This window comes from Cibotium barometz, chromosome 25 (genome assembly GCF_041138505.1).
Source record: "Cibotium barometz isolate CiBa-2024 chromosome 25, ASM4113850v1, whole genome shotgun sequence".
Classification (NCBI taxonomy): Eukaryota; Viridiplantae; Streptophyta; class Polypodiopsida; order Cyatheales; family Cibotiaceae; genus Cibotium; species Cibotium barometz.
The window spans coordinates 3,924,027-3,950,545 of record NC_141070.1 but is presented as its reverse complement, the minus strand read 5'-3'; the positions used below and the strand labels follow the sequence as shown (position 1 = coordinate 3,950,545).

General features: G+C 41.6%; 2 protein-coding genes across 2 annotated transcripts; one reads left to right on the top strand and one right to left on the bottom strand.

Annotated features, from left to right (window-relative positions):
* The first annotated feature begins 4,128 nt into the window (after positions 1 to 4,128).
* Positions 4,129 to 15,998, top strand: LOC147624156 (NAD(P)H-quinone oxidoreductase subunit O, chloroplastic-like). The gene is made up of 8 exons (XM_086819891.1): positions 4,129 to 4,287; positions 4,383 to 4,491; positions 4,798 to 4,853; positions 5,005 to 5,070; positions 5,158 to 5,199; positions 15,040 to 15,099; positions 15,482 to 15,554; positions 15,667 to 15,998. The coding sequence occupies exons 1-7, from the start codon at positions 4,186 to 4,188 to the stop codon at positions 15,509 to 15,511; spliced, it is 465 nt and encodes a 154-aa protein (XP_086676017.1). The 5' UTR covers positions 4,129 to 4,185; the 3' UTR covers positions 15,512 to 15,554; positions 15,667 to 15,998.
* A 6,135-nt stretch (positions 15,999 to 22,133) lies between these two features.
* LOC147624155 (gibberellin 20 oxidase 1-like) lies at positions 22,134 to 23,900 on the bottom strand. The gene is made up of 3 exons (XM_086819889.1): positions 23,280 to 23,900; positions 22,772 to 23,096; positions 22,134 to 22,670 (listed from the first exon to the last, which is right to left on the bottom strand). Exons 1-3 carry the CDS (start codon positions 23,801 to 23,803, stop codon positions 22,416 to 22,418), a joined length of 1,104 nt encoding a protein of 367 aa, XP_086676015.1. The 5' UTR covers positions 23,804 to 23,900; the 3' UTR covers positions 22,134 to 22,415.
* Between the last annotated feature and the right edge of the window lie 2,619 nt (positions 23,901 to 26,519).

Genomic DNA, 26,519 nt, shown 5'->3' with positions numbered 1-26,519 from the left:
AGGTGTGGCAGGGTTAAATTAAAAAGTCTTTTGTCCAATCTAAAGGCAGCTTTAGGATTGAAGGATAAAGGGTTTTCTTATGCTCCTTTAAAAATTATAGGCTCCCCATTGTGCAAGATGTTATGCAGTAAATGGAAGGAGGCTTTGGAGCTAATGATTTGGGATGGGTGCTGTAGAGCTTCACGGAATTCCATGCTTAGTTTGGGGTTATGGTGGTCTCACAAATTAAACCCCCCCCCCCTTAGCTCTTCAGGATGCTAAAAAACTAAACAATAAAGGGTTAATGAGGTTGGCAGATTGCTGGGACTGGAAAACAGTGGGGTGGAAAGAGTTTGAATAGTTGAAGGAAGAGTTTGGCTTTTCCCCAAGGGAAGGGGAACTAGTGAGATAGGTACTGGTTCATGTTCAGCAGCTGGGTTGGACTTTTATAGCATTTGATGAATCCTGGACAAGGGTTAATGAGGTTGGCAGATTGCTGGGACTGGACAACAGTGGGTTGGAAAGAGTTTAAACAGGTGAAGGAAGAGTTTGGCTTTTCTCCAAGGGAAGGGGAACTAGTGAGATAGGTACTGGTTCATCATGTTCACAGTTGGGGTGGACTTCAACAGCATTTGATGAATCCTGCTGGATTAAGGATTGGGCTTGGTTTAATGGGACTAAGCTGATTAAAGGAACAACTAGGGACTTGTATAAAGAATTTAGGAAGAGTGAGATAAATGTAGAATATTGCAATAAAATATGGAGGGTGAGTTGGAGTCCGGGAACTGGAGGAAGAGATGGAAAGCTATATGGGAATGTTGCATTCCTATAAAATCTCAGGTTTTCCTATGGAGGATATGTATGTGGGCCTTGCCTATTGGGATTAAGCTAAAACAGAGAAATTTTACTAGTGGGCGTTGTCCTAGGTGCAAGACTGCCATGGAAGATGGGAAGCATGCCTTCTTGGATTGTCCAGCCATTAGAGGGGCATGGGGCAGAATTGGTAAATGGTTTTGGCATATTATAGGAATACAAGGTCAGTGGGGGGACTAGATTTTAGGGAAATGGACAATCAGTGATGGGGTTGCTAATCTAATATTCAACATAATCAGGTTTTGTTGTTTGTGGGAAATATGGAATACCAGGAACTGTATTGTTTTCCAGAATGGAACTTCTCTTGGGCTGGATGTGATAGAGCTGATGCATAAATGTGTATATATGTGTTGGTCTGTATATTATATGAAAAAATTAAATTAAGATGATATGGTACAGTCAATTTAGAATCTGCAGAAAGACATTACTTAATTTCTCTACCTCCTTGGGGACCTGTTAGGCATACTAGGGAAGCCTAATAGGTGTTTGCTATGTTTCACGGATTTTATGGTCTAGACTTGAAACTAAAGCAGGTGAAGATTGGTCCTAAAATAAGGAGGTGATACCTTAAAGAAAAGCAGGTTGATTACACCTTTGTGGCTTTTATTGAGAATCATGTAGGGACAAGGCCTACAGTCAAAATTTAGACAAGAAAAGGGGAAGTCTTGGAGAAGCAATCTCCTAGAGGGTGCACAACTGAGGCTATGATGGAATCTTGTATTCAGTTGGGTTATAAGATCTCTTGGGAACAGTCTTCATTTTTGTTAGAAGATGATAGATGAAAATTGATATGTAGACTTCTAAATATGGTCATGTAATTTTTGGTTGATAGGAGCTTTTTTCGGTCAAGTTTGGTTGTAAAGCTGGTTTTGAAGTAATATATATAATTATTATTGGTAAAAAAAAAACACTTATTGGCCACCACTTTGGGATCTTGTCTTTGCATTGTTGTTGTATTAGTATTTAGCGGTGAATTTTTCATCATGAATAAAATGACCTCTTTTTCTTTATGGACTTACGGTTTTTTTTTCAAAATTGATTAAAAAACACATTCTGTAAATGTATTTCTGTAAATTTACCTTAAACCCCTTCATTTGAACTCACGTGGTATACTTACATATTTTAGGTGAATCCCTGGAGCACAAACTTCAGGCCAAAGATGACATTAATGAATCAATGTAAAGCACAACACAAGCAAGATAAATGTACTTCTCAAATAACCATGTTAAACCTAGTAATACAGGGGTCATTTGGGTACTTACTCCTTAGCTAGAATGCACAACCTCCAAATGGCGAATGTTACTTGAGTCACACTCCCACATGGTTGGAGAGAAATGCGTGTTGGTGTGGAGAAGGTATGTGAGCTTTTCTATACACACCACCTTGCTTGCTCGCTCATGCATATAAGAGTAGAGATGAGAAGGAGACTATGATGAAGAACACTCTCACACAAGCATGCAAGCAATTCCCTCTCTCAAACCCTAGCACACCACCACACTAGAAGGGATTGAGAGTAGCACACATCTAAGAGAGAAGAAGAGCTCTAAAGGTTGCATAATAAGAATGTTGTGCTTTCATTTCTTAGAATCGACTTTTGTACATAGCTCTGCATTTACATTTGGCCCTCCATACCATTTGTGCTTTTTTCTATTTGTAGGCTATATAGATGTTGTTGGCCACAACAAGAGATTGACAAAAAGAGCATGGCTTCTCATTACACGTCTACTGTGCATAATCAAAAGATAAAAGCGTTACAAAATATTCCACACTTTGTTTACAAAATCAAAGGCTAAAAATTAAAGGATATGTTAACCTATGGGTTGACAAGTGGTGAAACCAAACCCCAATTATGCTTACACCATGACCCTTACTCATATAGCAAGAGGATAGCAAATATCATGATACCTCCAACATACATGAATAAATACTAAGCATTAGGAGATTAAGTAGTATGACGATTATAAAATAATATGATACAAGATCATGCATTGCTTAAATGTCATTCTCCTCCCCCTCAACCCCCTCCTTCAACAAGCAAACAGCAATGCACGTGCCCCTAGAGCGATACTAAGCAAGATGTGTGTGTGTGTGTATGTGTGTGTAAGAGAGAGAGAGAGAGAGAGAGAGAGAGAGCTTGATCCCACCTCCCTTGTAGCTTGCAAACTAGGGAGAGGCGACCCTTTCCTCACGGTTCGAGAAAGAGAGAGAGAAGAGAGAGAGAGAGGGCACATACATGAGGGAGCCGGTCTAGAGACTCCAGAGAGAACCAAGCACGCAACTATATAGTCAAACGTACCAAAAACGACATATCGTGAAAGATTTTCTCCTAGCTCAAACCTGATGAAATGCCATCACAAAACCTTACACAAGAGAACACATAATTTAGATTTTTTTTTTTGCCTATTCAACCTTTTGTCTTGGAATTAACTAATGCATTCTACTTTGCGGGCAGGCATTAATTAATGCCTAAGGTCCTCAAGTAAGGTCCTAACGTTTAGGAACCTTCCCTCTATGCCATGTGTCCGCACGCCCTCACAAGAGACCGCCGCTCTCGGCACCTCCCTCTTGCTTTTTATGTTTACAGATGCTGTCCCCCCTCCACTCACCTGCACCTGTCCTCCGGCCCCTGCATGTCGTGCGAATGCGTAGCTTCGTCTCCCCCTTTGCTCTTGTGCGTGCTTCTTGCCCTCTTTTGTAAATCGAACACTTCTGAGTTCTTGCTATCGCATCTACTAAAAGAAGGTTTGTGCATACCTCCTCAAAGATGAGGCCTCTTCTTAGACAGAGAAAGAGCATGACGTCCTCCACAACTGTTTATGTCTGCAACGCTTGGGGAGACCCCCTCGTAGAGCGAAGGCTACTGTGTCATGCTACAGAGAGAACGAAGCTAGTTTCATGTAGGCATGTGCATGCCTCAGTTTCGAGGAGCAACTCCTTGCAGAGCGCGCGCGCGCGCACACACACATATATATCTATGTATATATATGTGTGTATCTGTATATATGTATATATATGTGTGAGTATCTGTATATATGTATATAGTACACAAGGCTGCAGGCATCAATATTTGCGGTGTAGATTTACACAATCTCTTGCTAAAAAAAAGACAAGTTCCAAAACTTTACTCTGCTAAGGTCAATGATTTTTTTTAAAAACCTTGACACTGATCACCAAAAAAAAAAAACTTCCTAAGGTTCACAGGTAATTAGAAAAAAGATTTTGGTCCGTGATCGATTCAAACGCTATAATAGTGTTAGTTATTTTTATCGAGAATAATATTAAATTGGCTTTCAAAATTGAATTACCAACGTTATCTCCAGCAGGGTTGTGGCTATGGCGTTCGCGCTTGGTGCATCGTCAGTGCTTCTTCACACACCTTTGCGTCTCACAGATCCGCCAGCATGTTTCCCCTTGTCTGGACCCTCTTCTTCTCAGGTCAGTTTTATTAAAGGGAGTTTTCTGTGAATGAAAGCTTGATTGTTTCAGGAAAATGGGCACCTCAAAACGCTTTTCCTGTGTGTCGAAAATAGGCCCATCCGAGCTCGAGGCGTCATCGCTGGCCTGTCTCTGCAACATCCTCTGAGCCTGCTTCGCCTCCTGCCAAAGCCTCCCCTCCACCCAAGAAGGCAACATTGACAAGTGAGTATCTCTGTGTCCACAATCGAAAGCCTATTTTTTGAGAGAGCCTATATTCCAAAAAATTAGTGATGGCCAAACCCGACTTGCCTATGCCTATCATCTGTATGTAGTACCCTATTCTTAATTGAAATCCTGAACTCCTCTGCTCCAAGAGTGGATTCTCTGAGAAACCCTACTCGTCTGTGCAGAACGGGAAGCCTCCGAGAATCCTGAAGTGTCTGTGTGTTCCTGTATCCTTGAAGCTAAAATATATGTGCATTGCTTTTATTTCAAAGGGGTTTCTAAGAGCTCATCTTTGTGATGCAGTGAAGAAAGGGCAGATAGTCAGAGTCGACAAGGAAAAATATCTCAACAGCGTTGAGGTAGCTAAGTGAATCAGATGGTGTGTAAATTCTAATTAATAACACAAAAGAGGAAGTACATGAAAAAGCATTTATTTCAAGAAGCTACAAAAGCTATTGCAGCTCTTCAGGTAGCTTCAAACTTTACTTGAGTTTGTTTTGCTTCCTGCAGTATCTAGCAGTAGGACATCCTCTCAATTTCAAGGGTATAGATTACATCTACGAAGACCGAGGGGAGGTAACATTTTGAAGTCCACTACATAAGTTGTGTTTTTTGGACGAATAAGGGAGCTTAGTGCTGCAAGCATTTTGTGTACTTGCACAGATTTTGGACATACGCATCTTTGAAACTGGCGAGTATGCGCTGGTAAGGTTTAATCCTGTTCCTAAACACTGTCTTGTGCAATTTGTTGAATGCAACAGAGAGTTCTGAGGTTTTTTTTTTTGTGTATTTCTCAGTGGACATGTAGTCCCTGGCTCATCTCCTTAGCCTTGAAGATCTGGAGGACTTTTCAGTATGGCAGCTAAATTTCACCTTTTGAAATATTTCTGTCTCCTCACAAGGGGGCATGAGTCAACAGTCAAGGTTTTGTAAACCCACGAATTTATCAACTCCTTCAATGATGGCTGTGCCACAAATCGGAAACCAAATAGCTAGAGTATATTGGATCATTGCTAGAGTGGAGTAGATCAGATGACAACCACAAGGCTTTGTAGGTTTCAGTGCATTTAAGGATTTTCTTCTAATCAGTGGATGAGTCTCCAGATCCTTCTGATTGCTGGATCCGCTACAGGAGTTGTGCGGCTATATGACCTATGGTCTGTTGGTGTAGAGTGCTTTAACAACATCGTTGTAGTTGGAGGTTATGTCACCATTTGGTCCCTTCACTAGTCTTGATCGGTGTTTCACACATTGAACGGAGCGAACAAGGATTTTCCACAGAAGAAAGCTAAAGCATTCACTGGCATATTTTGGCTTGAAAGATGGCAATAGAGTATGAGTTCACACATAATTAAAGATTGGCCGGACTTATTACTTTTTGGCCATACATATGTGGACAAAAGGAGGCGCCTAGAGTAAACTTGACCAACAAGCTGGGAAAAAAGATAAAACTTGATATTTTTGGCAACCCAGCCACTTTTGGCAAAAAGGGAAAAAGCATGGCTATTTTTGGGGTTGGTAGACAGGAGGAGGAGGGATGCGCATGAGGACACACATAGGCGGGCAGCAATTGTAGAGTTCTCTTGCTCTCTCTCTCCCCCTTGATGCGCTGGCCGTGCAGTAGGGATCTTTAAGTGCCCTCATCTCTCTGGCCGACTACAATAGTAGCTTGCTCTCTCTTTCGCCTAAGTGCTGGTTGGACAACAGGACAACAGTTGTCTCTCTCTCCCTCTGTCACCAGCCTGGACATTTCCCAGTCTGAAAGGGGTCTAGTGGACTCTAGGATGTTTAAATATTTGGAAAGTACAAGCTTTGGGAATGGGGGATTATCCTAGAATACAAAGGACCACACTCCTAAAATTTAGGAGAGTTGTTATTTTTGGCCCGACTCCGATGGAAATTCTGTTCGCGTCATTACATCTGGAATTGAGCAGATACCAAGAGTTGGCAAAGTGCCTATGACAGAATGTCTACCAGTTGGGATATTTTTAGAGGTAAAGATTATGGAAGGACCCATCTCTTAGATTGAGACATGTGGCAAGAAAGTGGACCAAAGTGAGACAAGTGGCCTGACACTTGTTATTAGAAAAAGGGATCAAAGTGAGACAAGTGGCCTCACACTTGTCACTTCAGCTATTGTGTGGCTCTCCACTTGTCATCGTAACCTTCTCTTGCCATTTTAGCTCATGGGAGGCCCAAATCTATGAATTGGAGCCCTCTCTCTTCATTAATGGAGGCTCTCTTGCTGCTCACTAGCCTCTACCACCGTTACAGGCTGCCCTAATGATGGCTACTCTCTTTCTCTCTCACTTGAAGGCTGCCCATGAAGAATACCGGCTGTTGGGGACTGTTTAGGAGGCTTCCATCGCGAAGAAATACTGAAGGCAAGGGTATTTAATCATTTATTATGATTTCTAACCATTGTACTTGTTGTACCAGCATTTGTACTTGTTGTACTTGCTGTACCAGTCCTTGTATTGGCTGTACCAACTTCTGTACTTGCTGTACCATCCATTGTACTGGCTGAACCAGCTTCTGTACTTGCTGTACCTGTTGTACCACCCATTGTACCGGCTTGTACCGGCTACACCAGCCACCGCATCGATTGTACCAGCCACTGTATCGGCTGTACCAGCTAGTGTACCGGCTGTACCGGCTGAATGGAGAGTTGTACTTGCTGTACTAGCTCTATTGCATGAAGACCCGTGGTTTTTGGGGAAGAATCAGTACCCACATAGAGGTATATGGATTATATTGTAGGCTCGGCCTCAAAGCTTGTACATGATATTATTCTCCTTGGGTAATAAAATACTCCAAGGGGGGGGGGGGGGGGGGGTCGGCCCATTCCGGCCTCTATGCGGTGTCACACGTGCAAGCTCCATTTTCAGCATTTGTGGATGTTTTGTCTAGCTTTTATGTTTCATGCAACGTGATGATGATGGATATATGTTAAGGCTGTGGCCATGTTTAAATGTTTTAATATGCATTGATGGTATCAACAAGTGTGTCAAAGGCCCTAGTCCCTCGGGCACCGCCCACCGCCTGCGAGTTATCCATGGAGATTTCTTTCTTAGACGAGATTTATATAGATATTGGGCTTCACAACCAATTTCTATGGATGAATCTGTCCGAGTTTATCGAGAAGAAATCTTTGGATATCTCATGGATACGATGCTTTTATGGATAAAGTCCACCTCTACTCCAAGGGATGGATTATTCTTTTTGGCTCCCTTTATTTGGGATGCATTGGACTTATGAAACTCATGATTCACATACCCTGTGTAGTGTTCTCTCGTCCTACATGCTCTCTTGAAGATTGTTTCTACCATGTGAGGGTGGAACAATAGAGAGCAGAAAGGGTCATGTGGACCGATGCCTTATTCGCAGGAGACTTATTTTGTCTCGCCCATTTACTTGGGACATGGATTATGATATCTGGACTTATGGGATTGATTTGTCTCGCCCATTTATTTTGGGACATGATATTGCTATTATGGAGACTTATTTAGTCTCACCCATTTCTTTGGGACATGGATTCTTCAGTTATATTGGATTTTTGAGACTGTCTCGTCTCGCCCACTTGATGGGACATGATTATATCTTGAATATATGGCTTGAAGCTTAAAGTTGCAGACAACTTTTAAGAAGCTGGGGAGGATGTCACCAGCCTGGACATTTCCGAGTCTGAAAGGGGTCTGGTGGACTCCATGATGTTTAAATATTTGGAAAGTACAAGCTTTGGGAATGGGGGATTATCCTAGAATACAAAGAACCACACTCCTAAAATTTAGGAGAGTTGCTATTTTTGGCCCGACTCCGATGGAAATTCTGTTCGCGTCATTACATCTGGAATTGAGCAGATACCAAGAGTTGGCAAAGTGCCTATGACAGAATGTCTACCAGTTGGGATATTTTTAGAGGTAAAGATTATGGAAGGACCCATCTCTTAGATTGTGACATGTGGCAAGAAAGTGGACCAAAGTGAGAAGTGGCCTGACACTTGTTAGAAAAAGGGATCAAAGTGAGACAAGTGGCCTCACACTTGTCACTTCAGCTATTGTGTGGCTCTCCACTTGTCATCGTAACCTTCTCTTGCCATTTTAGCTCATGGGAGGCCCAAATCTATAAATTAAAGCCCTCTCTCTTCATTAATGAAGGCGCTCTTGCTGCACACTAGCCTCTACCACCGTTACAGGCTGCCCTAATGATGGCTACTCTCTTTCTCTCTCACTTGAAGGCTGCCCATGAAGAATACCGGCTGTTGGGGATTGTTTTGGAGGCTTCCATCGCGAAGAAATACTGAAGGCAAGGGTATTTAATCATTTATTATGATTTCTAGCCATTGTACTTGTTGTACCAGCATTTGTACTTACTATACTAGTCCTTGTACTGGTTGTACCAGCTTCTATACTTGTTGTACCACCCATTGTACCGGCTGTACCTGCTTCTGTACTTGCTGTATCTACTGTACCATCCACCATATCGGCTGTACCAGCCACTGTACCTACTGTACTAGCCACTGTACCGGCTGTACTAGCCATTGTACCTGTTGTACCGGCTGAATGGAGAGTTGTACTTGCTGTACTAGCTCTATTGCATGAAGACCCGTGGTTTTTGGGAAAGAATCAGTACCCACACAGAGGTATATGGATTATATTGTTGGCTTGGCATTTCTACAGTCTATGTTCCGGCTTGGTTGCCTCGTGTTGGGCTGTGTTATGGCATTTGTATATGGATAATCCGGCATCTCTCGTGGGGAGAGTAAGGCCCTCAAAGCTTGTACATGATATTATTCTCCTTGGGTAATAAAATACTCCGGGGGGGGGGGGGGGTCAGCCCATTCCGGCCTCTATGCGGTGTCACGTGCAAGCTCCATTTTCAGCATTTGTGGATGTTTTGTCTAGCTTTTATGTTTCATGCAAAGTGATGATGATGGATATATGTTAAGGCTGTGGCCATGTTTAAATGTTTCAATATGCATTGATGCTATCAACAAGTGTGTCAAAGGCCCTAGTCCCCTGGGCACCGCCCACCGTCTATGAGTTACACTCTCTCTCTCTCTCTCTCTCTCTCTCTCTCTCTCTCTCTCTCTCTGCGCTGGCTGGCTGCAGTAGCTTGTTGCTCTCTTGAGCATTGGCCGTACATCAGGGCAGTAACTGGCTGGTGTTCTTTCTCTCCTTTGAGCGCTGTTGGCCGTACAGTAGTGCTCTCTCTCTCTCTCTCTCTCTCTCTCTCTCTCTTTCTTGAGTGCTGGCCGTTCAGTAGGGCAGCAACCAACTGGTGTTCTCTCTTCTTCTGGAGCCGGCCATTGATTTTGGGGCTGTTTCAAGATTGTTTTATATTGGTTCTTCGTGCTGATTGTACCTAGATCTCTAAGCAAGTACTTGCTGAAGCTTTGTGGAGAATTCGGTGCAAGTTTGCACCTGCACCTTGGTCTATTGTAATAGCTTCTCCCTTGAATAAAGAAGTTCCTATGGGGGGCCGGCCGTTCCAGCTCAGTGGTATGTTTTTGGTGTTGTTTATGGTTCTTCCATTGTGTCTTAAAGTTCTAACTGATATTGAAGTGCCTGTCTCTTTCCTTTGAGTTTTCCCGGTTTGGTTTCATTGGTATCAGAGCACAACTTCGTGCCTATTCTATCTAGGTAGACGATCCTACAGTTATGGACAAGGTCCAAGATTGCAAAGGAACACGAGGAGAGGATTAAAACTCTTGAACACATGGTAGAGAAGTACATCAAGATCATTGATAGACAGTTTGAACATCATAACTTTTTGACGAGGCAGCTTCGCCCAAGAACTTCAGGAAAAGTATGCATATTTGAAGATGTACCACGAAGACCCCATGTGAGGACGGTTATGGAATGCAAAAAGATCGTGGAGTCTAGTGCTACAAATGTCTTCCTAGATTTGGCTTCAATGCTGGAAATGAATCCCAAAAAGTTAGCTTTTCACTATCTTCTACAAGAAGTGAATATTACCCTCGATGAACAGGGCAAGTATTAGGTAAAACTGGATCTGGGCTTTGCTGAACTCATCAATTGATGATTGCTGAGGAAGCTTCCAGATTTTCCTCCAAAAGGAGAAAGATGACTCTTGTTCCGGACTTGCCTATGGTCCATGGTGGAGACAAGCATTCTTTTAGGGAAGAGATGGCTCAGAAGATGCCTTGGAAGGAGGACAACGAACGGAAGAAACAAGCTCCTTTGGTGGAAAATGGACCAACGGGTTGATAGACAGTTTGAGCATCATAACTTTTTGACGAGGCAGCTTCGCCCAAGAACTTCAGGAAAAGTATGCATATTTGAAGATGTACCACGAAGACCCCATGTGAGGACGGTTATGGAATGCAAAAAGATCGTGGAGTCTAGTGCTACAAATGTCTTCCTAGATTTGGCTTCAATGCTGGAAATGAATCCCAAAAAGTTAGCTTTTCACTATCTTCTACAAGAAGGGAATATTACCCTCGATGAACGGGGCAAGTATTAGGTAGAACTGGATCTGGGCTTTGCTGAACTCATCAATTGATGATTGCTGAGGAAGCTTCCAGATTTTCCTCCAAAAAGAGAAAGATGACTCTTGTTCCGGACTTGCCTATGGTCCATGGTGGAGACAAGCATTCTTTTAGGGAAGAGATGGCTTAGAAGATGCCTTGGAAGGAGGACAACGAACGGAAGCAACAAGCTCCTTTGGTGGAAAATGGACCAACGGGTTGTACCAAGCCTGATTGTTATTGGTGCCAGTGTTCTTGCCACAAAAAGAATGAAGCTTCGGAGGAGATTTAGTTCTACTCCATATTTTTGTGTCTACATAGAGATACTATTTTGGGTGTTGCAAATTTTGATATCTGCTGCGATATTTATGGGATTTCTTTCGAGAAATTTTGATTGTACATAATCAAGATAAGTATTTATGTTTAACACTTTTCTTTTGCCACTATTTGGAATTTTGTACATGTTGAACTCCCTTGCTGACGCAAGTGGAGAGTGTTTCTCATGTTTATGTTGAGATGTGTTTCAGGAAAGTTATTCTTCTGAAAGGCATTTTCTTTGCAAACCATTCTTGATTTGTAGTATGCGATGCTAGAATTGTCACCTATACAAGGATCTCAAATGGAGAGTATTCTAGTGGTATGGGACGCTAGAATATGTCGCATTTGTGGTTATAAAACTATGAATTATTTATCAGTAATGTGGATTGGTTGATTCTAGACCATGAGTTGATTTGAAGCCTAACATGGCAGGTATTTTGCGCTTGTATGTCTGGTCAAAGACACGTAGGTTTGTCTTGGACTACGGTGTGCCGGTTGAGCTTCCCTGGCTTGTGTAAACATGTGCTTGTTTTGGTGGCTTTGTGGCGAAGGACTCACACCGATCATGCCATGGCACATGCCTTTTTGTACGTGGATGGATCCCCAGGAAGGACTTTGGTGTGAGCCCATTGACATGCCAACTAGATTTATATCTTTTCCATGTATGTGGATGGATCCCCAAGGACTTTGGTGTGAGTCCACGACATGCCAACGGGAGTTTATGCCTTTTGCAGATATGTGGATTGATCCCTAGGAAGGACTCGGGTTGAGCACAATGACATGTCAAGAGTAGTTTATGCCTATACGTGGTGGATGGATCCCAGGAAGGACTCTGGTGTGAGCCCATTGACATAGCAAGATTATATGTGTGGCTTATGGAGCTTGACATCATAAAACATGTATGGCATATGGAGCCTGACATGATAATACATGTGTGGCCTACGGAGCCTGACATGACAATACATGTATGGCTTATGGATCTTCACATAACAGTACATGTATGGCAGATGCAGCCTGACATGGTGTATTTTTCCCACGACTCGCTACCTTGGTGCTTACTTCATAATTATGCTTTGGGAAGTTTTCGGAAGGATTTTGGATCCCTGAACATTCAGAAAAGTGGCAACTCTACCAAGTATCTATGGTTACAGTGGATCTGAACTTACGATTTTAATGCTCGGACTATACTACTTGGCAGTGGATCTCCTATATTTGAAGAGTATTCCACTACTGTCACGCTTATACAGTTGCGGACAACTGTCTTATAAGACAGAGGGGATGGCACCATTCGGTCCCTTCACCAGTCTTGATTGGTGTTTCACACACTGAATGGAACCAAGGTGTGAACGGGGATTTTCCACAAAAGAAAGCGAAAGCATTCATCGCCATATTTTGGTTTGAAAGATGGCAACAGAGTATGAGCCACATGGGATTTTATTTGTTGGTGTGACAGGCTCACATATCATTAAAGATTGGCTAGACTTATTACTTTTTGGCCATACGTATGTGGACAAAAGGAGGCGCCTAGAGTAAACTTAACCAACAAGCTGGGGAAAAAGCATAAAACTTGATATTTTTGGCTCAGTGCTGTGTTTTTGGTGTTGTTTATGGTTCTTCTGCTGTGTCTCAAAGTTGGCCTGTCTCTTTCCTTCGAGTTTCCCCGGTTTGTTTTCAGGTTATGAACACATCTGCCACTCACCTCTAAGTACACATTGCAAAAGAGGATAAATCGCCCACAACGTGTACAGCCAAGCAAGTTCAGACACTAGTTGGTACAAGAGACAGTGTTGAAAATATGTTTTGGGAAGCGCCAGTCCTCTGGAAGTTGGAGCAGCCATTGCTAGTAGGAGCAGCCATCCAGGAGCTGTTGGAAATATTGCTTTCAGCCTGCATTACTGTAGTCAATGTGTTTAGATGGCTATTTAGCTGCATTAACTGCCTGGGAGTGGCCCTTGCATTTCCATTTGGTTGCCTTTGTTTTCTTCTGCTTTGTTTCCCTTGCATAGGTGAGTGCATAACACATCTACCCTGTGCATTCCCAGACACTCTCATAGCTTCTTTTCTCCCTTGGTGGGGAGTGGTACATGTGACACAAACATAACTAGTTCTCAAATTACTGATGCGTGTTTTTCTGAAATAAAAGAGCATAACAGCTTACAATGATTGGTTGCCTAAGGCAGTATGAGGAGTTACTGCAGCGATGAGGAGTTACTGCAGCGATCCTGCAGAAAATGGCTGGCCATTTCCTTTAGCTTGTTGCTCACACAGAGTGACAGATGGGAACTACCCAGTGGCAGGTCGCTTTCATAAGTTTGCCTGTTCCAAAGGTTGCATTAGCTGGGAGGGCCATAAGGTTGACCAGTTCGCCAGTAGGTGCTGATTGGCAATCTGCTCTACCACTGCCCGTCTGCTCATCTCCCCACTGCCCATGTCAATTGCAAACATGTCAATGGTTCAACCAGGCGTGGAGTGTGCAAACTGGATCGTTCTTATGTTTATCTGTTTCTTAAGGATCGCTCTTACGTTTATCAGTTCCTTAAGGATGGGAAAAATATGAACGGGCATTTTTTTTAACTGTAACTCTGCATTTTGTAGGTGTTTACCTAGCATAAGCATATGCTACCGGGATTCTATGCACATTGGCTGAATCTCCTCTTGCCTTCTGCTTTCAATGTGAACAATTACTTCCTAATGTTCAAACCTATTTTTTCCCCCCCTCGGGAATATCGTTCTGTAGTAGCAACTTGAGTGCCCACCCTAAGGCGGCTTGGGAAGATGATGGTACAATTATGGCCGCATACCGGGCATTGGCAAGGCTTAAACCTCTTTTGGGCCTTTTGCTGAAAGACGAGGTAAAAAGCTTGCAATTTGGAGTCTTTTTCAGGTGAACTTGTAGGATAGACACATACTCCCTGTCTGCTATAGGCACATCATGTTGGTGATTCAGGTGTCATAGCTAATATGAAACTCTGCTCTCTGCCATTTCCAGGCCTCCTTTCCCATCGCTTGAGCTAGATTTTTTTAAAATCACAGAAGTGGCAATTCTGAAGCAACTTTGTAGTGCAAAGAAAGGCTTGACAAGAAGCAATGAAGCTTTTCTGATGAAGGCAATAGTATTGAATTAGTCAGCTGTGGAGTCAGTATATTTGCCAAATTTTCCACTTGTCTTCACATCACTTGCTTCTACATTGGAAAAATCTTTTACAAAAATTATATGTATTAATTAATGCATCAGGCATTCCGCTTTTAAAATACAGGACATGTCATTTGCATTCAAAGTCATGGTTCATGGATTTTCAAGCTTGTATGTTTTCTTTTATATGATTTTGGATAGCCTTTATGCTTGCTCAAGTCAAAGCTTGAGGGTCTTAAAAGATATAACCCCTCTTGGTGAAAAGAAGAGATCTCACCTATCCCTCGTCCATGATCAGTGATCTCCCCCATCAAAAACCGGCCTGTTTGATGAGCTGGGATCTGTAAAGACCCTTTTAGTTTGTGGAGTCTATGTAGGAACTCCCTCATTGATCACAAAGTTTTTATCATATGGCCAGCTGCAAAAGGAAGGTTCTTTGTCCTTTTTTTTTTGGGGTCTCCAGCGATTGGTTATGATATGTTGTGTCATGATATGGTGCTGGCCAATGACAGTTTGCTATTCTACTCATTTTTAGATGGTTGGCCGATTTCTTGCCTTGCAATGTGTTTGCCCAACTGATGATTTAACATGCCTGTTTTTGCAGGTAGGGTGGGCCGGGATTCCAACCTCACCTGCTTGGCTCCCTACGTATATGCTAATCAAGGTAAACCTGTGTTTGTGTGCTTGTCTTACGTGCATGTGTGCGCATGTATGCCTTCAGTTTGGTGCCAGTGCTTGCGGCATTGGTCCGTAAAATCAAATCCATGGCCATGGGCGGAGGATCAACCCCTGCTTGTCTGATGGGAGGGGGGATCTGTCTGTAAAGACCCTTATGGTTACACATATTTAGCCTTTCAATGTAGAGACTTGACTATACTGTTTGTAGCAGTTTCTGTCAGAATTTTTTGTTTTTTGAGCTGGGGTCAGAGGCGAACGCGTTCTAAGACTCGAACAGAGAAACGATTTCTGTCAGAATCATACTCTTTGCATGCTGACCATTTTCTCATGGGTTTTTGCTCCTGATTTCCTTTTCTTGGCTTGTGCAGTCAGAGAAACTTTCTTATAAGAGAACTTGAACATGTACATGTACAAAGGTTTTAAAACTGGATTTTTCAACAGGTGCTCTCTTTCCTTTGTAATTTGATCAATATGAGGTGAGACACTGAAGTCTAGTCTCCCTAGTGTAAGATGTTGCTAATACCTTCTTTTCTTTTGTGTGTGTGTATGCCAGGCGACCTTGGTGATGATCGCCAGTCACCTGTCTGAACAGGTTTTTCTGGTTTGTCTCCTCATGAATGACTTGTTCAAGTATAACAGGTGATAGCTTGATGACCCTACAGATGGAAAATCTGAAGAAATAATTGTGGCCTATAAAAAAATAGAATCTTGAAATCTCTTCAGTCATTTCTATGTAGAATGCTCTCGATCGAATGTATTATTGTGGCTTATTCTTGCTGGATGGTGGTAGGAACTTGCATGAAGCTGTGAGTGAAGGATTACTTGGGAGGTACTTTGTTTCAACAGTTGCCTAGTACTATAGTCACAAGAAATATAATGGTTTTTGTAGTTTTGTCCCTAGACCTGAGGTTTCAAAAATCAATATTTTCACACTGAAACACACATATGCATGCACTATGCATGTGTACATAGGCAAGCCCACCCTCACACATAGACACATCTTTCATATTTGAATATTATCAAGAAGAAGATTAAGAGGAGGAAGGGTCAGAAGAAGAGAGGAAAAATAGGAGAGGAACAGAAGGAGAAGAGTGGATGCACGAGATGACGAGGTTCTAGGACTGTTGCTGAGCACTCACAAAGGGACTAAACGCTACACACAAATGGGCTGTAGATGGATGTGCTTCAGGGGCACCTTTGGGGGTGTGTAAATGGCTCAATTGGGGGTGCAAATACGTGAAAAGAAGGCACACAAGGCAACGTGAAAGTCTCTGAAAGTTTTGCTTGCCAAAAAATACCAAACTAGGGTGAATTGCCTACAATTGAGGTTTTAAAAATGTTTTGGGTGCTAAATGTTCCATAGGGTTGACATGACAAAGGTTGTTTTTGTTACAATGCATAATTACGAAAACCAATGTCTGTCAATATCAATGTGTGTAGCGACCCACCTTTAAGTAGGCTATGCTATGTGGTTTGAGCTCTTAATGCTACAATGAAAATATTTGGATAAATTATTACTCTTGAAAATTATAATAGCAAGGAGCTGTGTTGTGATATTTAAACCAAGTTTTGTCAGGTGTACAACTACTTAGCCATGGCAATATCTCATAAATGGGTCTTTCAGAATAGTAGGTGGTGTCGAGTCAATAAAGATGTGGTTGAGTAGATCTCTACTAGGAGCTTGCGAAGTTGACCACAGTTGTCCATTGTTTGGTGGTAGACTATCTGAACTTTTACATTAGTTAATGAAGGACTTTCTCATAGGTGTTGGTGATGACGTACTTTGTTGTAACTTCGATGTATTATAACTTTTGTGTACTTATCTTCTAATGGTTTCTTAGGGATGATTTGAGAATTTAACTCATCAGTTAACCACATTGTAGGTAAGCATAGTTTCGCCTACCCAACTTATCATAAGGCCATATTATCTGCTCAACTGGGCACTTAATCTTTGTAAGATGGTGCTAGATTATTTAAAGTAGCCTCACGATGTGCTTAATGTTAAAAAAGGAGAGTTTACGGACATAGTGTACGTAGTTGTTTAAGACTGGTGATAGGAGTCAAAACTATTTTTCAACTTTGGTTGGGTGAGTGTGAAAACTAGTCACTTGTATGTAAGTCATTTTTGACAATTGTCAAGAGATGATCATTCCCTTGTAATAGTTTACTTGTGAGCTCTTTGTCTTGCTTACTTGCATGCTTTTAAATCTTGTTTGCTTGTATGCTTTTGTATCTTACTTGCTTTCTTGATGGATGCATGTTAGATAGGTCTGATTGTTGTAGGTTTTCTTCTAGCAATATCTTGTTTTTTTCTTTGTTTATGTAAGAGAGACCCAATGTGAAGGACTTATCTTTTTGCCTCCATCTAAGCATTGAGAGCTCTCTCTTTATCCCTTTGGCAAAAAGCATTTCGGTGTGACAACAAAGTGAGGACATGGTGGACAAGCTAGTGCACCTTGTGATAGAAAGTTGCACTTGTGGTGCAAAGGCAAGACCGAATATACATGTTTAAAGATAAGCTCTTGACGTGAAGATAGGGCTTAGCTTCCAAGCTATTAGGATCATCCCTTATTTTATCCGATGTTAATTAAGAGATCACACTCTTGAAAACATTATGTTTTAGAGCGTTGGAGGTGTTTGTTTGTTGTGTTTGATTCAAATTTAAAGTTTATATTGCATTGAGGTGTTTTATCTATTCGTAATAAAGAGAAGCCTTGGTTTTATCTATTCGTGTTTTATCTATTCGTATTAAAGAGAAGCCTTGGTTTTTGTGTAAAGTTGCAGCTCGTAGAGGCTTAGATTTAAGTGCTTAGATCTAAGGATTAGCTTAGCATTTGTGATAATGAGTGGACTCCAAAATACAAGCATTGGGTACCACTTTAGGTTGAATTAAAGTGACCTTGTTAATTTTTGTCCATGTATTTTATATTTTGTTCATGTATCGTGGAATTGGGGTGAAGTAGAAGACATGTCAAACCATAAAAATAATAATTGAAAACGCTTAATAGTTGCATCACAATCATTAACTATGATTAGGACTCCTCCAAGATTTAAGGTTGAGGTTGAGGACATGGTGAGGTAAAAAGAAGATGGTGGAGGCTTCGCTGTGAAGGAGATTGTGTTCTAGAAGGAGCATGGTGGCGAGGGTAGTGTGGGAAGCATAAGGTACTTTGGAGAGGATTATGAAAAAGGTGGATGGGGGAATCTCCTCGTCCCTCTCGATGAAGATGTTGTGTTGGAGCACGTGGAGTTCACTTTATGTAAACCTGGTATATCATGTGTGTTCAAGGCCTATATCTAAAACTCTGTATTTGTAGATGTTGCATATTTATAATTAACCCTTTTTCAATACAAATATGTAATTTTTTTAAAAATCCTATTAATGGCACCCTTTTGTATATAAATTTCTCTCAAAAAATTAAATAAAAAATGTCCTTTTGTGGAACTCAGGTTATAGATTACATACTATAAAAGTGAATCCCTTGAGTGTTGTAGGAGGCTGAGTTGGAGGCTCCAATGCTATTCAAGGCCAAAGGGGAGGGAAGATGAGGTTTGAGGGGTTAGTAGCTGCATCCATGCGACTATTAGACCTTCCTCTTTATTTCACAAGCCACATGGTCTTGTTGTGGCCTAACTTTCATTTCTGTAATGTGTTGTTCAAGTTGAGCTATGGTTTGGTCCTTTGCTTTGATCTCCCTTCAAAAATCTTTATGCTGCACGAACATTTGGTTGTGGACCTCGTCCACCACGAGCTGTTTCCTGTTGCATGTCGTGGTCTCGACTCTCTAGGGTGCAACAGTAGCTTGGGTGAGTTCCTCTTGTGTTTGCACTATGGTTGTCCTACCTCCCACCGCTTCCAGCTTTTCGGGGGAGTTCCAGCCACGAGACTAGACAAGCTCTTTGGGGGCTTGGTTGTGCGACTTGCCCCAACTGCCATTGGTCGTGTAGGTGTGTCTATCAAGTTTGTTTCCAGAAACTCCACAGAGGCATCGATGGGGTAGTTGTTTCTTGATCTAGTCCTTGCTTTTTGGGTCGAGGGGAGTTTGTACGGGAAGGATTTTGTGGGGCGTGCTATGGAGGAGGCTTGCTCGGGGTGGTTGCACCTTGGTACCTAAATGGTTTAGGGAGCTCTTCCCATCCTTCACAATAGTGATTGACCTTGGTGAGGACAATGGCTGCTCTAAACTTGTTAGCTAGATTTGCATAGAAGGTTATGTGATGGAAATGGTTGGCCCAGTTCACGGGCAAACACTATTTAAGATGAGCAAGAAGGGAGAGGTTGCACTTGGTGTACATGTGTGTCCATTTGAGGTTGTCAGCATGGTGAGGACTCAGGTAGGGATAAGTAGGTCAAGTCAAGGAATATCTTACCATTCAACCCCGTCCTTATTGATATGGCATTTGATGATGTCCTTAACCATCCCTTATGGTGTACTTAGTTTCTGGTAGGGATTTGTAGCTCTAGGAAGGTGCAAGGCTTCATGGAAAACATCCATAGTGAGGGCCAAGGTCAAGTTAGCACGTGTAGAATCTCAGAACATCACAGAAGCAAGAAGCAACTCCAATAGGCATGTGTAAGGCATGATCAACATCATGCACAACACTTTGATCAATACATGTTAAATAACCATGTGTGTAACCATCACCACATGTGTAATCTACCAACATATCTAAACTACGATCCTCAAGATCATCATAAGCATGATGCTCACCAAACACTGGACTCCGATAAGGCATACACACATGAGCTGGTCTGATAGAGCTCACAATCATACACTTTCTAATCCGAGTTTGAAAAGCATCATAAACTGGATTCACATGCATAGTCCATAGACCATCCCTCAATGCACCATAGGTGAATCCCAATCATGGTTGTCCACACCAATCATATGCATGTGTAGGTAGATCTAAAACATAGCTATGTCCACACTATGAGTATCACATATGTCCACACCATGAGAAAAGTCACGGCTATCTAATCCCTCATTAACATAGGTATCCAAATCCTTCTCAAAATCATCATACTCATGCATACATGCATCACTTGTTGACCATTACTCTACATAGAAAGGAGAATCATATGCACCCGTAGTAGATACATGTTCCCATGTGAAACAAAGTGTGTGTAGTCCTCAAAACCACATCCAAGATAGAATATACATCCATATCCACCTCAACTAAGATATCAGAACGAGAAATCACATCACAAGTAGCGTCTATTAAGTAGTGCTGCCCAAAGCGAAACCATCCACTTCCATAGCATATGTGGATTCCATCATGTTATGCCCCCCAATATCTCTTGAGGATGACTCCATATCAACCCAAAGAAAAGATAAGTCACCACAAGAAACTTGGTGCCAATCCACATGTGTACACTGCCCCAATCACTATCATCAATCCCCATACGTCACAAAGCCAAGTGTAAAGAGTCTTTGAGAAAGGTGAATTTCCAGCCAGTACGAAGCTCATCATTGGTTCACAATGGGCCACCAAATCAATACATGTGAAAGTTTTCATTATAGGAAAAAAGATCTATGCACGTTGGAAGGTGATTTACATGAGAAGGTGTTTTTCTTAAGGAGGGATGTCAATAGTTTAAAGTATACAGGTTAAGAAAAGCTTTATATGGCCTTAAGTAGGCTCCCAAAGCATGGTATGAGAATATAAATGTATACTTGGTTGCAAATGGTTTTTCGATAGTCCCCAACTGAGAGTACCCTCTATATAAAGTCCTAGGAGTAAAGATTATTATTTGATCATCATTTTATAAGTTGATGACATGCTGTTCACATGTCTTGATGATGAGGAGAGATTTCAGCCTTCAAGGCTAAATTACATGTGTCATTAGGGATGAAAGATTTGGACTTGTTACATTATTATTTGGGCATATACTTTACGCAGCACGATGATGGTATTGTGATGTTGTAATCAAAATACATAAATAGGCTACTTGCATGGTTTGTTCGTGAAGTCATTAAGCATGTTGCAATCAAAATACATAAATAGGCTACTTACAGGTTTGGTCTTGAAGTCTATAAGCATGTTGCTACACAGCTAGTAGAGGCAGGTACTAGACTTAGTCTCCAGGATGTTGGTGAATCATTTGATACATCGCTTTCTCAGCAGGCTATCGGGTGCCTCATCTATCTATGTAGTAGGAGGCCAAACATTCAGTTTGGGGTCTCCTACTTGAGTAGGTTTATGTACAGTCCTGGAAGTAAGCATTGACAGGTTGCTAAGCAAGTATTTAGATACTTACAGGGCACTCGGCCCCTTGGACTAATATTGATATGCATGCTTTCAATGATTTCTTTTAGGTTAGATGTTATGGTACGCAAGTGTCCACTAGTGGCTTTTGCTTTTTATCTTGGTGATTCATGCATATCATATCTCAACAAGAAGTATCCCATAATGGCCACTTTGAGCTGTAAAGCTGAGTAGAGGCTAGCTTTTACAACGACGAGGACTGGAGTGTGTATGGCTAAGATGCCTTTTGGAAGAACTTGGTGTTGGACAATAGTCCCCCACCTCCATCTTCACTTATATCCAAAGTACACATTAGCTGTTTGCGAGAAACTTATATGAGAACCCAATGTTTCATGCTTGCATATAAAGTACATTGAGATGCATTATCATTATATTAGGTAGAGGCTCATTGCAAGAGAGATTAGCATGGCTTATTAATTTCAAATTAGAAAATGTTTAACATTTAAGTTTTTAATTTGGAAATATATGATGTTACCTTGGATATGGAATGGTTAACCAAATCAAGGGTTGTGATACACAATGAAGCAAAGCTTGTTTCTCTAATTGAGGTGAAGGGGCTGAATGTTAAGCTATTCTCCATGAATCTTATTGTATGGTTGGATATTGACCCTCCATATGTTGATCGTAGGATTGCAATGAGATAACTTATGTTAAGAGAGGAATGGCTAGGAAAGCTTTATCTTCTTTGCTTTACTTAAGAATGTACTAAGGGGTTGAAATTTGTTTACTTCCAACGAGGATATTGTAGAGGTGATAAGGAAAGGAATGAGCACTTGAATTGATCAAATTTCAAATATCAAAGCGAATTTGCCTCTTGCACCTCTAATGGTTCAACGGCTCAATTATCCAAATAAGCATACTAGAAAGAATTTTAAGGAGGATCTGCAAGGTTAAGCCTTCTTTCAAGGAAGCCTGATTCATGATATCACCAACTGTAAGTTTATTTTACATATCACATCTCGAGAGAATTGTAGTAGCCTTTCACGAGGCTATAATTGTAGGCGCTGTTTAATGGATTCTTAATTTTGTGTGCGATTAGTTTGATTCAGCTTGGAATTTGTTGAGAGACTGTTTGCCAACAACTCGTCTCTGCCGAAGAAGCTCTGTCTGAAACTCGAGCCACGTAAAGGGCCTGTACTTGAGTGCATGATCCTCATCGATCAGTTCTGGTGGAGGCGCTATGATAGTGCTGAGTGCTGGACTGAGAAAGTAGGCCATTGATAGCCGGGGAGTAGTTGGGTTGACAACAGCACGATGCATTCCGCTTCTAAGTCTTGCATTACTCCACGCCTGCAGAGGAATTATGAAAGGAATTATTATAATCCGCAGGATTATCTCTGACTGCAGAGTGTTTTGGAAGCTTATAATGTTAAGGGAAAGAGTCTACTAACCTCAAGAGTGTCCCCAACATTGATAACAAAGCAACCCGGCCGAGGCTTGACCGCCACCCACTTGCCATCCATCAACACTTGCAAGCCTCCCACCTCATCTTGCAACAAAATTGTGAGACTTTGGGGATCTGTGTGCTGCCCCAGGCCCAATATCTTGTCAGGGTTTGGGCAGGGAGGGTATTTATTTATTCGAATTAGTGTAGAATCGCCCTCTGTGAAGTGCTTGGAGAAATGATCCTTCTCCAACCCAAGGCCCACTGCAAACATTTGGAAGATCACCATGCCAAGCCTCTCCAGAGCAAGGGTGTAGTGTATGAGAGTTTCCCTGCCGCCCACATGAGAAGGATCATATCAACACCAAGTCGTTTGCTTCAATTACACGTAAACTCAGACGTACCTTGTGCGCTTCATTCGTTGTATAATAACCTAATTAAGAATGATCAATGAAACGTTGAATGAAATCACACAGGCACAGTAAAATATCAACAAGGGTGATCATGATCCTTACGCAAATACAGTGTCACACTGGGAGCCGCCCCAGACTCGTCGTGCAAAGAGCTTGATCTTATCCGGAGACTGCTGCAGCTGGATGATCTCGGCCCAGGGGAGATTAACCCCATAATCAGGATTACTCGCAGAGTAGCCCAAAGGCAAGCTGCTAGAGCGAGCCCCTTTCTGTTTCTCGTCAACCGGCAAATCAAAGAACCTCAAGCAAGTCTCTTGGGTCTTCTTGACAAGATCCAAAGGCACCCCATGCTCAGTCACTTGGAAAAATCCCCACTTCTCAGCAGCGTCCACTAAGGTTTTGCACAGGCGTAGATTCGGCTGATCAAATAACGACCCTTCATCAGTTATCAGACGTCCTTCTTTGAGAAGAGAAGAAAGGCTAAATACAGGCAGATCAACGGTGTCGGAGAACTCCCTATGGCCTACCGTTGGCCACTCGTTTTGGGTCCACTCAAAATCCTTCACTGCTAGTGTATTCTGCAGCAGCACCGAGTAGCTACTAGTATCTTGAGCTGTGAGAGCCATATATTCTTCGACTAGAGGCAAATCAAGGCAAGAATTACAGCAGCTATAATCGATTGCACACGAAATTAACGAGAGCAGCAGCAGCAGGACCTGCTCAACCTTCTCATTTCTCCTTAGGATAGGAGCAATGCATTACGCAATGGCTTTTTTTCATGCGCCTACTTAGCAGAATGACAAATTGAGTATCTAGGGCTGAAATTCGCCTTGATAACTTCGTATGAACAAGTCAAATCCCTCCAAATATTGGAATTTGGGACCTTAAGATATGTGAAGATGATTGAACTTGAGAAATCAAGAGTAGAATAAATTTAAGGGACATTCAAAGAAGAGAAGTCCCTAATATCCTTAAGAATGACCAAATTTCCTTAGATATGTTATACTTAGAGGCTCTCCTAGGTGGCATTATAGGTTTCATGAAAGCAAAGTTAGATTCTAACGCCTGTTTAAGCAACACTTTGAAGGGTTGTTAAAGGTGGGTGTTTGGTTGATATGCCCAAGTTTATGGGTTCAAACCTTGCTGGTTACCCTGAATGATGCTACCTTGTAATGTTGCTCGTGGGTGTGGTGTTTGTAAAAGGGCATGCATGGCCTTGAGAGGAGTCCGTGCTCTTATCAACTAAGAATTCGTTGTGTAAAATTTTTAAAAACAAAGGGTATCATTTAAAAGGGGTATTCACAGGTTGAATAGAAAAAGGGTGTGATGTATTCATGAAAAAATCACAGATAAGGGGTTTTTAAAATAGGCCTTGAACGCGCGTGATATAGAGGGTTTACATAGAGTGAACCCCCGCGATATAACATATGTTAAAATGCAGGTATATGCTCTCATCTTATACCAAAAAGTACGAGAATGATTTTACCAATCCTAGTGTGACTTGTATTAGCCTTGCACTCACTAAGTTAAAATATATGCAAAGAGGATTTAAAGATTTGTGTCGATATTGCCAAATGATGGGAAAGAAAATTTTGTTGGTAGCACCTTGATCATTATAATTCTAAATGTGGCTTGGTTTCAAAATGTGGCTTAGGAAAATTCTGGACTCAAAAGAGGGCTGTTTCAACAATAATATAATAATAGACACATAGATTGAGTGACATGTAATCTACGAACGAGATTCACCGGTGGTGGGACCTCTGTACAAACCCACCCAAAACGTGGAGAAACTCTTATCTTCATGAAATATTAAAAAAAACCATCACCTTGTCTTAAAATATTTAAAACCGTTTTTTTGTCAGAAACTAACACAATAAAAGAATGTTTTCCACATTCCTGTGTTAGACGTGGAGCACTAAAAAATTCTTTCCACCACCCCTAGAACTAATGAAGCTTGAATGCTTGGAATAGATAGATACACATTCTCCCGGTTATTCCCTCAACTTGGTTCCACTTTTGAATCTTGAAACATCTTTGGCGCCCAAAAGAACACACCGTCCCTCATTTCATCCTCCCTCCTTGATCCACAAAAGCGGTTAGCCTAGTCATCCACTTTCTGCTACTTCTTCTTTCTCATACGTCTGTTAATCTATCATGGCACCCGAAAGTGGACTGAAACGAGCAAGGAGCAGTATCTCATCTGTTGTGTTGTATAACATAAAAGACGAGAACGAAGAATGGATTCCCCAAGTATACAGGAAGTACTCTTGGGTCACTATGCAGCCAGGAAAACAAGGCCACTACCGAGTGAAGGGAAAGGCATCTGAAGACTTGGCCAAACATTGGAAAGGAAGGATCCTTGACTTTAAGATGGCACCAGGAGGGAAAACTGTCAAAGAAGTGTTGATCCAGCATGTATTCATGCAAAAAGAGATCAACGTGGGACCATTGGAAGGACTTCCAAGACACAGACCACATTGTAAGTGCTTGTGTTTTGTATTTCAATGTTGCAAATAAGGTGATTGATATACATTTTTCTGCCTTGCACAGATTTGTACCCATCCAATCTTCAGGAGTGGGAGCCTGCCTCGAGGAGCCTGCACAATGCTTGACGGGGTTCTTGAATGTCGTACATGGTGAGGTGGGGGAACTTCAATATGAAGGTCGTGCACCAAGTGATCTCGCAAGAAGTAGAACATATTTCTATGACTCATTTTATACCTTGCCCACTCAATCGAGTCGACATGGAAAGTTGGAATGTATTCCGTTGCCCGCACTTGATAGTCCGGAGTGGCCATTGCTTGACACAGAAGTGATAGAGTCATACAGGACCAAAATGTTTAATGATATTAAATGTGCTATGAAGCCTAGCATTGGTGCAAGAAATGTGGACTTAAGTTTGTTTGTTCCAATTGCATGCTTTGTTCATTTATTTTCTGATTGTAAACAATTGAGAAAAACTAGAACAACTTTTGTGTGCAAAGATGTAGATGAAGCCTGGCTTGATCATTTGTTTGACAAAGGTTGGAGAGTGAAATCATCAAAGGGAGATGATTTGATCGAATGTCGATTGAACACCTCCGACATTGCATTTCGGTGAGTGTTAAAACATTAAAATGTATTTTTGTGAAACAGTTACAACGCTTATTTGATTATACTCGGAAAATTATCCTAATGATATTTTGGAATCAGATACTATATTGCCAGGCAACATCTGTCTTAAAGTAAGAAAGCAAGCAGTGAAGGAACACAGTAGCAAATTTGATCCTCTGATTTTCAAATGATAAGTGTATTTACATTTGATGTTCTCTCTCCAATACATGTATAGCTGCATATTTACAA

Bases quoted from the DNA above. Each gene is read 5' to 3' on its own strand.
- LOC147624155 (XM_086819889.1), bottom strand. From the start codon at position 23,803: ATGGCTCTCACAGCTCAAGATACTAGTAGCTACTCGGTGCTGCTGCAG. The intron at 23,097-23,279 runs GTAAGGATCATG...TGTGGGCGGCAG, and splicing joins CAGTGTGACACTGTATTTGC to GGAAACTCTCATACACTACA. The intron at 22,671-22,771 runs GTTAGTAGACTC...ATTCCTCTGCAG, and splicing joins ATGTTGGGGACACTCTTGAG to GCGTGGAGTAATGCAAGACT.
- LOC147624156 (XM_086819891.1), top strand. From the start codon at position 4,186: ATGGCGTTCGCGCTTGGTGCATCGTCAGTGCTTCTTCACACACCTTTG. The intron at 4,492-4,797 runs GTGAGTATCTCT...TTTGTGATGCAG, and splicing joins CAAGAAGGCAACATTGACAA to TGAAGAAAGGGCAGATAGTC. The intron at 4,854-5,004 runs GTAGCTAAGTGA...TGCTTCCTGCAG, and splicing joins AATATCTCAACAGCGTTGAG to TATCTAGCAGTAGGACATCC.